The 12,860-nt window shown below is 42.9% G+C and overlaps 1 protein-coding gene across 2 annotated transcripts in view; it reads right to left on the reverse strand.

The window, feature by feature from the left end:
• F5 (coagulation factor V) overlaps nt 1-12,860 on the reverse strand; it is a 69,085-nt gene that overhangs the window by 15,910 nt on the left and 40,315 nt on the right. Inside the window, exons 12-17 of one of the 2 annotated variants that reach the window (XM_040738158.1) lie at nt 12,110-12,322; nt 8,827-10,839; nt 8,034-8,772; nt 5,247-5,421; nt 4,019-4,255; nt 688-895 (exon numbers count right to left, since the gene is read on the reverse strand). In XM_040738158.1, coding sequence (XP_040594092.1) covers nt 688-895; nt 4,019-4,255; nt 5,247-5,421; nt 8,034-8,772; nt 8,827-10,839; nt 12,110-12,322 — 3,585 coding nt within the window. Of the gene's footprint in view, nt 1-687; nt 896-4,018; nt 4,256-5,246; nt 5,422-8,033; nt 10,840-12,109; nt 12,323-12,860 lie in introns of both variants that reach the window. The other variant, XM_040738157.1, reaches the window with a different exon arrangement.

A 12,860-nucleotide genomic window follows, 5' to 3' on the forward strand; every position in this document is an offset into this window, starting at 1 on the left:
TCCTTCCACCACGATGGTTTGGGAGAGTGGTCCTCGGGTTTAGCAACAAGCACTCTTACTTTCTAAATCAGTTTACAACTCATGAGTCTTTATTTTCTTCTACTTTCTAACTATTGTTTTGCCTGGGCACTAAACCCTTCCTTCTGCGTTTTCCTGGGACTGTTTGGTAATTTGTTTGCCATTTTACAGGCTCCACTCCTCAAAGGCCTTCTGAATGGAGATTCTTTCCCCTGTGTGATCTAAGTGTGGGTGCCAAGAAACGGAACTGCAATAGCCATTGGGATTTCAGAAGAGACACGTGGCTGATCTTTTCTTAGTGTGAATACTAATTGTTTCAGACAACAAGAAACGGTCATTAGTGTCTTAAAGAGTAGAGCGATACCCTGCCCACTCCTACGTATGTTGCCGTCTGGAACACAGTACCCATTTTCTTGTATGTTGTCTGGCGCCAGCCAGCGTGCGCTGTCCTGCAGTCTCTCTATGCTCGTTAGCAGGGTTTCCTATGGGCCAGATTTGCTCTCTAGGATGCTGAGGAGCCAGGTTTAATTGTTGCTCTGGGCTCCTCAGGAACGGCTACGATCTAATCTTGTGAAGACCAAAGGGCAGGGATCATTGTGAACTGCTGAGGCTTAATCATGTGACCAGGTGATGCTTAATCGGAGCAGATCAAAGTCAGAGGGAAAATACCGTAAAACTCGTGGGAATTTTTCACTTCTGGAGATTCGATTCTCCATGACCTTTTGGACTTTTCGTAGTACCAGCTCTTCTTTTCATCAAAGGCCATGAAGAGTAAGATAAATTCCCTCATGTCCATAGGCAGTTTGCTCTTCGGGTGAAGTGTCCCTTTCCGGCAGATCAGAAGGGGGCCAATCAAGCCCGAGTGGATGTCTCTCTCCTGGAAGACAAGAAAAGCAAACTTCAAACACTTGCTTTTCATCAGGATATTTTTATTTTCTCTTCTGGCAATCACAGTTCCTACATAATAGGAAATCTCATTTAAGAGCCTCCAAACTTGAAGATCTGTGATGAATAAGCCTGGGAAGTTGTCCTTTATCTGAGTAATAAGAATAAAATCGACAACCAAATGGATACCATTTACTGAGCATCTATACTGTATTAAAGGCTTGCCTATAGTATTTCATTTAATCTTGGCAGCTATCCCAAATGGCAATACATTCATTGAACATGTGTCTGTTAACCTCCCCACACCTCGCTTCCTTCTCTCCCTCTGTTTTGATATTGGGAACTGAATTGATTCCCCCAACTTCTTTTTAATCTTTTTTAAAGACAGACTCTTACTAAATTGCTCAGACCATCCCTGAATACACTCTGAGCCAATCCCACAGCCTCCTGAGTTGCTGGAATTACAGAGCTTCACCACCACACACAGCTCCTAACTTTTTCCTCCCTAATTTTAGAGCCTGAGGTTAAGGAAGGACAAATTATTTTCCCAGTGTCCCTGTAGTGACAGATGGGTATTTACATCTAAGCCAAGAAGCACACGTGTTTGGGGGAGGGGTGGGTGGTGGTGGTAGAGTATCTTTGAGCACATAGGAGGCCCTGGGTTTGACGCTGAGTATTGAAAAAAAGCACCGAACAGCAATATCAACAAAGAAATAAGAAACTGAATCTGTGCTCTTTCTACTACCCAAAAACCGAATCTCCCTCCCTCCCTCCCTCTCTCTCTCTCTCTCTCTTTTCCTGTCTCCCTCCCTGGCTCTCTCTCATCACTGAAAAACCCATGTGTATTTACTACATGTAGCATGTTGTTTTGAACAACATATATACGTTGTGGAATGATAAATGAAGGATCTTTGAATTTTCAGTGAACAGCATATAAAAGCTTACAAATACTGTTCAAAAACTATTTTGAGAGCCACAGCCTACTTCTGCACCCAGAGGGCCAGCTGGGTGGGTGTGGGGTCCGGTAGGAAACTGCATCCTCCGTGACAGGGTAGCACAAGGGTTGGATGGCCAGGTCTTGGTCCCCTCACCTTTGCCCATGAGGCTAACTCAGCCTGAGCTATGTTGTGTCTGGTCCCCAAGTGGTGAAGGTAGGTAAGTACAAGGCACCCACACAGCAGCCCTGGATAGTCCATGTCCGGATGCCTTTTCCCCAGGAGCATCCAGCATGTTCAAGGGATCCCAGATGGCCAGAAACAAGCATGGTGTTTCTTGTAGCACTGAGTTAAGGAGGCTCCCCAGGGAACCCTCTCCTCTTCATATGGGCTCTGTTCCTTTGGTACATGGGAGGCCTTTCACATGAACTAGGCCTGTGACAGCCTTAACCCCACCCCCTTCCAAAAAGTATATGAGGTCTCTAGCACCCATGATCCTCATAAAACCACTGGCCCAAGGACAAAGAGGAACCCTAGGAAACTCTCTAGATACCTTGTCGTAGAAAAGAAACCTGTCTTTGAGGGCAAATCTGAAGCCAAGTTGCCCTTTGCCTGGGGGAGGGCTGGGAGAAGGCTGTGTATTCTTTTGGCTGCAAACCTGGGTAGAGCCGTCAGCCACCCATGAGTGAGTGTCTCACTGTGCAAAGGCCTTTCTGTCTGAAGGTCAAGAGAAAAGATGGCAGCTGAGTGTCCAGTGGGGATGGCATGGATGCTGGCTTCCTTCTGGGTTTCCTGGGTACCCAAGGCCAGCCAAGAAGACAGGAGGTGGGCACAGCTTGTCATGACCAACAGTTGCTAGTTTACCCAGAGAAACTAATTGTTCCTACTGAAAGACCTCGGCATCAAAGCGCCGGGCACTGAACCGAACCCTCTGCCCAAGAACCGGGGCCAGACCACTGGCTGCAAATGCAAGAGGTGATTTAATGAGTACACAGGCGCCTGCGGATGCTACTGCGATTCGGGTGCAGAACATACCGGGCTTTCAAGGAGTACAATATTTATAGAGTTTCAATGGTTACATAAGTAACAGGCATTTCATTGGCTCATCTTGGGGGCAGGGGTAGTTCCCACGGACTAAGTTTCCTGGTATTACTTTATGAAAGACCCAGGCATACTTCAGCAATTATTATCCTGGTCCCATGACTACTATGGTGATCATAGACACAACTGGGGGCAAAGGTAGTTGCCAAGGACTAGGTGTCCTGGTATTGCCATATGAAAGTTCCCAGCACGCTTCAGCAATTATTATCCGGGTCCCATGACTGCTATAGTGATCACAGACATCCTGTTTTGAGGGTGAGACACCTGGTCTGGATTTCTTTCATTAGGCAACGGCCTGGCCTTGCTTTTCTTTTCCTAGGGGGTCCTGGGTAGGGGTCTTTCACTACCTTTCTGTGGGAACTGGACAGGGTGGAATATGCCTGGATTATTCCTCCAGGAACACCGCAGCCTCCTCCCCTTGTCCTTATTTAACTCAGAGTAAGGCTGCCTTCTTATCGCTTTGTCTTTATTAGCAAAGGCCACTCATTAAGTAACAAATTTAATCTCCTCATGGCCCAAGAGGAGCGGGGAAAACATTTCCTCCTTAAACTCCCAACCCCAGCATGGGATCTGTGTGCACACTGTTGGCTCAGACCTTGCCTTGTGCCCTCCCAACCTCCTGGAGTAACACAAAGTCTGGCTTAAGACATACTACGTTCAACTCGCAAATGAGCACAGTTCTTTGTGAGCACACTCAGGCCCCTCATTTATGTAATCCCTATGATGACCTACATAAGAACCCTTTTCTCTGTGCCACATCTGATGAACCGTGTGGAGAATCCCTGACTGTGGCAGCCATACTGTGAATGGCAGCCCCGTCACATATCCAATGAAAAGCACAGGCATCTACCCCCTCCCCCTTTTCTCTTAGTTTTCCAAGACAGGGTTTCTCTGGGTAACCCTGGCTGTCCTGGAACTCACTCTGTAAACTAGGCTGGCCTCACAGAGATCCTCCTGCCTTTGAGTGCTAGGATTTAAGGTGTACCCCCACCCATCAGCTTGTAGTACAGGCTTTTAACAAGAAACAGTGAACTGTGGCAATACAGTAAGAGGGGGAGAGATCAGAACTTGAAACCTACCACATTCACTGCAGAGTAGTAGGCCCAAGCCCGGCAGGCAGAGCCAGGGTTCTCTGGCCCAGAGCGCTGGGTGGCGTGCCATACATATGTATAACTGCTATTGGGCTGGACAGCGTTGTCCTCCTGAAACCATTCAGGAGAATCATCTTCGTAAGTCTTTCCCTCAGAGGACTTTTCATAGGAAAGTCCATGGGCATGAAGAGAATATGGCCTGGATGCTAAATTTTTAAATCGAACCTAGGGAAAAAAAAGACCCACACATGTATCAACATACCAAACCAAAACCTGTCAGAACTATAAGCTGTGACAAGCAGTTATGATATCAAAGTTAGGGTGTACTGAGTGCTTATAATTGTAAATTAGTTTGTGCATATTACTTGATTTAATGCAGGACCCAAAGGGAGGGAGTCAAGGAACCATTGATGAAATCATGGGCTAAAAGAAGTTTTTCCTTCTTTGGTTATCTGGGGTATTTTATCACAGCTACAGAAAGCTGACTAACACAGATTTCCATTGCCTCCTATGATTGATTGATTGGTTGGTTTTACTGTGTTGGAGTTCAAGGCCAGGATCTTGCATAGCACATGCTAAGTCGTTACTCTTTACCCACTGAGACATCTCCCCACCATTTCTTGCCTTTGGAAAAGGAGAAAATAGTCACTGGCCAATTAGCAGATACTTGAACGGGTAAGGACATAGGATGCCCTTTAGGTAAGGGGCACTTTTGATACACTATGTTATAAAAGCACGCTATTGGCTGGGAACTAGATACAGGGTTTTGAAAGCAATAAATGACTTAGGTCGGTAACATGCTTAAGAAACTGGCTCATCTTTCAGGGCAGAAAGACATCTTTTTACTTTCTAGTTCCATTTCATTCCGCCATATGGCCTCTTGTAAGTTACTACAATTGCTGCCGCTGCTTCTGCCATGGTATATAGTTGAATCATTTTCCATGTTAGCTCAGCACAAGCTGGCTTCAGCTTGAAAAGCCAGGGCTGTCTCTTCCACATTAAATCATTTTCAGGGTCAAAAAGTCTAATATTTTTTTATCTCAAAAACTGCCAAACAGTCAAGCAGTCTTAGTGTATGTGTGTGTGGGGAGGGGGAGATGCAGTTATTTGCTACTTTTGGGAAGCAAATCACCTATAGTTTTGGTGTTTCTACCTTAACAGCTTTGGTGTTTGTGGCAAACCCCTGCAGATTTAGAGGGCTGAAGTCATGACTTACTTGGATCACGTCATCCACTTCAGCTCTGATAACAGGACCGAGAATCCCCAGATGCTCTTCATACTCTGCCCGAGGGTCACGTCTGGTGAAAGTACTGTCAAGGTATTTTCTGAAGACAACTTTCTTGTATGTGGTGTCCTTTGGAACGGCATCAGTGTCTTCGTTGTCCATTTCACTAACATGACAGCAATATCATTCGTTAAAAAGAGGAAATTAAAGACTGTTGGAGAAATCTAGGAGAGATGGCTCAGCAGTTAAGCGCACTGGCTGCTCTTCCAGAGGACCTACTTTTGGTTCCCAGCACCCACTGCGGGCAGCTTACAAACCACTTGTAACTCTAGTTCTAGGGAATATTCTGGCCTTTGAGGGTACCAGGCACACACACAGCTCACATGCATACATTCAGGCACCCATACATGCACATAAAATAAAAAATAAAATTTAGAAAGAATTTAGAAAATAATCTGTTTGTTAACTAGCATAGAGTACTTAATAACCACCTAATGTATAAGTTAATGAATATATGTAAATGAAAACTACATATGTTTTAATTTCTAGCTCAAATATAATTTCTTTTCTTTCTTTTTTTTCCTGTTTTGAGACAGGATTTCTCTGTGTAGCTTTGGAGTCCATCCTGGAACTCACTCTGAGGATTAGGCTGGCCTCGAATTCACAGAGATCCTCCTGCTTCTGCCTCCTGAGTGCTGGAATTAAAGGGGTGTGCCACCACCGCCAAGCTCACATATAATTTCTTAAGTAAGACTTCCTGGGATATCTTGGACTAAGTCAAGTATAATTATATATATATATATATATATATAGCATTATAGTCTATACAGTAAGTTCCTATAGTAATACCTGAGAGATCTATTAATATCTCGCTCTGCCACTAAGGAGTAAGTCCTTTGAGGCCCAGTATTCCACCCAGCATGCTCATGGTACTTTCTCCAGTTTTTAGCATGTTATTTGGCATACAGTAGGCACTTAATATGCTTTTGTTAAGCACATAAATTAATAAACTAATGCAATAATATAGTAACAAACATTTTTAACACCAAAGACAGACACAATCATTCAGTGGGTTAGTGCCAGAGCTGGGGGCTGTCAGATGATCGTCAGAGGGACAAGAAGGTCCCCTCGTGAAGGCAATTGGATAGATGAATGCCTTTTTTACTCTGACTGGCAGCTCTTAGCTTTGATTTTGCTAAAACATATTATTCCTAAACTTTTGGACACTTGTTTGATCAAAGGTTTTCATGATAGGACTCCCAAAATACAGGTAACATAACACAAATGGGACAGATGGAGTTCTATTCATCCAATATCGGATTGAAGTTTATGCACAGCAAAGGAGACAGTCAAGAGAATTAAGAAACAATCTACATCTTGGGAGAACACATACTGATAAGCATGTATCTGATAAGAAATAAATATCTAAAATATATAAGGAATTCAAACAAGTAGTAACAAAAATATTGATTAATAATAGGCAAAGAACACACATATACATTATCATTAATAATGAATTAGTGAACAAATATAATAACATGGAAACAAATTTTTACATATAGTATACTAAAATTTTTGATATAATATCAAAAGAAGACTTAGAAATTGATCCACCATGGAGTGCCTCACCCTCCTTGGTGTTCGGAGTGGAGATTGGGTGGGAGACTGGTGGACCTGGTGGGGAGGACGGTGGAGAAGGGAGGGAGAGGGATCTGGGATTGACATGTGAAAAAAGATTGTTTCTAACCTAAATAAAAATATAATTTAAAAAAAGACTTAGAAATTGCCAACAAGTATATAAAAATGCTCATATTAGGAACTAAAAAATGAAAATGAAAATCCCAAGGATACCACTTAAATATTAATATGGTGATTACAGGAACAAGAGATAAGTGTTGACAAGCACATGGAGGAAAAGAAATCCTTTAAAACTGAAATATGAATCCAAATTAATTTACAGCACATGAAAAATAGCACAGAGGTTCCTCAAAAATTAAAAATAGAGCTACAACACACATTGCAGTCTCATTTCTTCCTTTCTCTTTCTTTTTTCCCTTTTTGGCCACAGAATTGAAGGTGAGACTTGTACCAAAGAAATGACTGTATTATCACAGCATTATTTATAACAGCCCAAAACTTAATCAACTTAAGTGTCTGTCTATGGATGAACGAAGAAAGAAAATCACATACACACACACACACACACACACACACACACACACACACTCACACACTGGAATATGATATAGCTTTTACAAAGAAGAAAGATTTGTGAATGAAATAAGCTAGGCACAGAAAGACAAAAACTCACATAGAATGGTTACCAGGGACTTTGAGGGAAGCCGACTGGGAAGATGTTGGTCAAAAGATGGAAAATTTCATTTAGAGAGCAAATGTAATTTCAAGAGCATGGCAATGATAATTAATCACTGTGTAGTATAGCCTTGAAAAATGGCAAGAGTAAGTTTTAGAGTGTATAATGTAACGTATGTGTTCATTAGCTTGGGATACTCCCATGTATGTGGAAACCCCACAGTTTGGCACCATCAGGACACACAAAGAGCAGAAACAATAACAAAACTTGCCTAGGTGCCATCTAAAGTGTAGACAAAGCTTATACTGAAAATGACAAAGGAAATATCACAGGCTCAGATGAAACAGGAGACTTAGACAATATAAAGTACAGTTTGTTCAAAATCATCTCCCAAGAATTGTTGTAGGTGATTTCCAAGGCAGTGGTGGAAAAACGAGACTATAAAGAGAGAAAACTAGCCAAACCTTTGGGCAAATTTTGAATAATCCCAGGATACTTCTTCAGCAGCAATAAAATAGTATTGTTTGTTTCCACCATGACCTCGGAGGTACCATGCTGCAATGGTATCAGGGTTTCTGGAGGAGTTGATATTCGTCCTGGTGTCTGTTTTGTAGGGGTCACTATAGGTTACATAATCATCTTCAGCATAATCGTCGTCAATGCTTTCCAGCTCCTCATTTGGAATAATTTCAATGTCATCGCCATCGACTCTACTGAGACCTACTACAACAAGAGGGTTAAATTCTTCGGACACAGAAGTGTTATTGAGTGTGGTTGATGGTAAAGGAGTTGGCATGTGAACGAGATCTGGAAGAGTCTGGTTCAGTTCTGGAAGGGGTGAAGACTGACCAGAATCTGAAGGGTGGGATGCTTGACCAGGATCTGAAGAGGCCATTTTGTGCCTGTGGTTAAGAGGGGGGCTTGTCAGGATGAGGTCTGGAGAAAGGGTCACTTGACCCAGGTCAGGGGATATGATTATCTCATCAAAATCTGGAGAGAGTGTCAAAGGGCTTAGGTCCGGGGAGAGGGTCACCTGACTGAAGTCTGAAGAAAAGGGCATCTCATCCAAATCCTGGGAAAGGGCTACCTCATCAAATTCTGGAGGGAGGGTCAAGAGGCTAAGGTCTTGTTGGGAGGATTTCTGGGTGCTGTCTGAAAGGGGTACCTGACCCAGATCTTGGGGGGAGGTCATCTGGTTGTCATCTGGAGAAAGGGGCACCTGACCCAGATCTTGGGGGGAGGTCATCTGGTTGTCACCTGGAGAAAGGGGCACCTGACCCAGATCTTGGGGGGAGGTCATCTGGTTCTCATCTGGAGAAAGGGGCACCTGACCCAGGTCTTGGGGGGAGGTCATCTGGTTGTCATCCGGAGAAAGGGGCACCTGACCCAGGTCTTGGAGGGAGGTCATCTGGTTGTCATCTGGAGAAAGGGGCACCTGACCCAGGTCTTGGGGGGAGGTCATCTGGTTGTCATCCGGAGAAAGGGGCACCTGACCCAGGTCTTGGAGGGAGGTCATCTGGTTGTCATCTGGAGAAAGGGGCACCTGACCCAGGTCTTGGAGGGAGGTCATCTGGTTGTCACCTGGAGAAAGGGGCACCTGACCCAGATCTTGGGGGGAGGTTATTTGGTTGTCACCTGGAGAAAGGGGCATCTGACCCAGGTCTGGAGAAATAATTGTCTGAACCAATTCTGGAGAGACGGTAAAGAGGCTTAGGTCTGAGGAGGGACTTGTTTGGCCATCTTCTGAAGAGAGAAACTTTTGGCTTTGTTTTGGAAAGAAAGATGTTTGACCAGTGTCTTCAGGGTAGGATTCATGGCTTAGGTCATAATCAAGCTCCTGGCTGGGCTGTGGAAGAGAGGATCTGTGACTATGGTCTGTGGCAGAGTGTGTTTGATCAGGATCTTGGACAGGAAATGGTGGAGAGTGTTCCTCTGGGGGCACTGACTGATACAGATCAAAAGCAGAGCTCTTCTGCTTAGTGTCATGTGGGGAGGTCTGATTATGGTCAGGAAGTGACCTGTCAATACTTGTTGAAGGGGAGGTCTGATTCAGGTCTAGGGCAGAAACTGATTTCTTGGTCTTGTTGTGTAACAGTGAGTGATTGAGTATCTGGTCTAAAAATGTGGCCTGGGCATCTCCTTTCAGGGGGTGGAAGCCCCTTGGAGATAGAGGACTGTGGAGCGAAAGCCTCTTATTCTTCTTCTTCTTTCGTGTCCTAATTTTCTTTAAGTCACTGTTTCCTTCCTCCTGTCTTACTCGGGGAGATTTATGACTAACTCTAGAAAACACTGGGAGGTCACTTTGTTTTCCTGCTGTTTTTGTAGGGGAGGTGCTATCACCCCAAGTCTTTGAGATGTTCTGAGTTTGAGGGCTGTTTGGAAGCTTCTCAACAGCTGTGTCTTCACCATTTACTGATATAATTTCATAACTACCCTTTTCGGAAGCCAAATACCATTCTCTATTCAAAAATGTGGATGTGTTCTTTTGTTTTAAGAGGAATAATTCAATAGGAATTTCTTCTCTGGCCCTCTTTCTGGAATAAGTATTCTTTGGGTTTGAAAGCCTCCCAGTTTTTCGGGCTGGTACTTTCATGTGGGAGAATCTATGCTTCACGAGGAGGGGTCTTTCTGACTTGGCCTTTTTATGCTTAGCATGTTCTTGGCTCCCTGATCCTGTTGTACCAAGAGGAAGTAGGTGAACCACTGTGATGTCTGATTGTGACTCTTCCACATCACTTTCATAATATGAACTGGAATGATGCTCTGTGGCAGGGTTGAGAACTGAATTCTCATCTAAGCCAGTTAAGTCCTTCAGGAGGGTACCAGTCATGGTGGCTCCTGAGCCAGGAGGTGTTCTTTGAGATTCTTTGAGGTTATTACCAGTGATCCCACTAAGGTTTTTTGGAGAAGATTTTGAGTCATTAACTCTATCTGTGTTTGGAAATATGAACTCTGAGCTGTTCTCTAGAGCGAGAGCAGTAAGATTGAACTCATCTTCCTCTTGATTCAATGATGCATTTCTGAATGACCTAATTCCTAGTGATGAAGCCAATAAATACTGGTAATCATCGTCTTCATTGTCTAGGTCAAAGTCCTTTTCTGAAGAATCATGAATTATTTTCCGAGTTGTCATGGATGTAGGTGCAGAAGGTTCATAAATCTCATATGAGTCTTCATCATCTTCATTCCGGTTACATTTAACATCCCTGAATCTCAGTCTTAGGCTTTTGCGTCTTGGATTGGAATTCATGGTAGTTAACATCCACGTTCCTTCAAAGGAAAGACAGAGAAGAAAATGCTAAAATCTCAGGAAAATTTACAAAAACACCAAGTTTTGTAGGGAAAATAATTTTTAGTGAATTTTAAGCAGAGGTAGCCATATGTGAACTATTACCATGCTAGCCTATGAAGGGTGAGTTACTGAGCAACAGTGACATAAGGAGAAAAACTAAGAATAGGGTGTTTAGGAATGTTTTAGTATCTAAACACAGGATCATTGTACTTATGGCCTAGGGTATTTAACAGAACCTAGCATTAAAGTATTGAGAGTGGAGATTAAGGAGAAAAAAAAGAGACCTTCAGTTTAGATTGTTCAAGAATTGTTGTTTTAGACTATATCAAGGAGAGGGGGGAAATTGGTGATAAAACAGACCTTGAAAGTCATTACCATCTGCCTAGTTGTACATTTTGTCTGAGTTTGGGAGATGGTGGTGAGGTTGTCTTCCCACAAAGAAGGGGTATTTAGGTATTTCTAAGAAATAATGTATGTGGGGACAGGGTAAGTTTGAGTCATTTTGAAAGTGAATTACTGACACACTAAGAATGACCTGGGACATCTCCAATAGCAAACACTTGTTGGGTGCTAGGCACTTGGCATTATCTACAACTAGGAGCTAAAGCACTGTCAGGTTTTCAATGGGTAATTTAAGGCTCAGCAAGGGCAAGTAACCTGTCTAAAGTTGCTAAATATTTAGTGGCAGAATTGGATTTGAACTCGGTTCTTATATGCCAATGCTGTCTCTGAGACAGCCTTCAGGGATTATCTAAGAATTGTTCACCTAGGGTGAAATGATCTCTTAAAAGAAATTGAAAAGTGGGACTGACAAGATAGCTCAACTAGCACAAAGACCTGAGTTTGATCCCCAGAGTCCATGTTTAAAAAAAAAGTCAGGCATGGTAGCCTAGGTCTGTAATACCAGTTCTGGTGAAGTGGATATAGGCGGGTCCTTGGGGTCCACTGGACAATTACTATAGCCTATCTGGCAAATTCCATGCCAATGTTTTATAAAAAGGTCAACAACACTTGAGGAATGATACCAAAGGTTGCTTTCATGGCTAATATTTTTACGCTGCATCTTCATGGTTACACCTGTCTTTCTGCCATCATATGTCTTTACTGCCCCGTTGTTCCAGAGATGCGCAAATGGAATTTCCCAACTATAAACCATGAGAAGCAGGGTAAGACAAGTCTGCAGGGATCCTAGAGACATTTACCACCTGAGATTCCATCAATTTTCTTTTCAAACATCTACATGCTTACCAACATTATCCATTGTGACAGTCACAGATTCACCATGCATGGGGAACAAGGTCAACGTGTCCTCGTGCCTCTTCCGATAGATGAATGAGTGACCAGTGAAGTGGATAGTCAAAACATCATCGTAAGTTCCCACACTGCAGAAGTGCCACTGGACAGTGTCATCAAAACAGAATCCCAGAGTGGATATGCTTTCAGGCACATAGCCATTGATAGCTGAAAGAATAAACATTTGTCATATTCCAGGCCTGTACCACAAGAAGACCTGTGTCTAATTACATCCAAGACAAATGCTCTTATGTTCATTTGGCTGCATTAGAGCATTGGTTATTAGAGGTAAGTTTTATGATGTCTAATGTGTGAGTAAGGTCACTTTCAACTTCCCATGTGATGGCTGATGTTCCTGGGTTAGCTGACGGGAGAAAGACAAGGCTTTCACTCACATTGGTTTAGTATTCATCCACCAAGAAAATATAAAATATTACTTTATGCTCTGCTGTAAATATATTCTCATAGTTGATTTAGATTGTCCAAATCTATAGATAAGAACTTTGTCTTCTTGACATAGTAGTTGTAACAATGAATATCACAAAAAGGGAGCTTACTCACTTAGAGAGTCAGATGGATCTCTGTGAGTTCAAGGTCACTCTGGGCTATAAGAGAGAGAGAAAGAGAGCTGGAGAGAGAGCCAGAGAGAGCGATATATATATATATATATATATATATATATATATATATATATATATATAGAGAG

Source organism: Mesocricetus auratus, unplaced genomic scaffold, assembly GCF_017639785.1.
Source record: "Mesocricetus auratus isolate SY011 unplaced genomic scaffold, BCM_Maur_2.0 Super-Scaffold_100676, whole genome shotgun sequence".
NCBI classification, from domain to species: domain Eukaryota; kingdom Metazoa; phylum Chordata; class Mammalia; order Rodentia; family Cricetidae; genus Mesocricetus; species Mesocricetus auratus.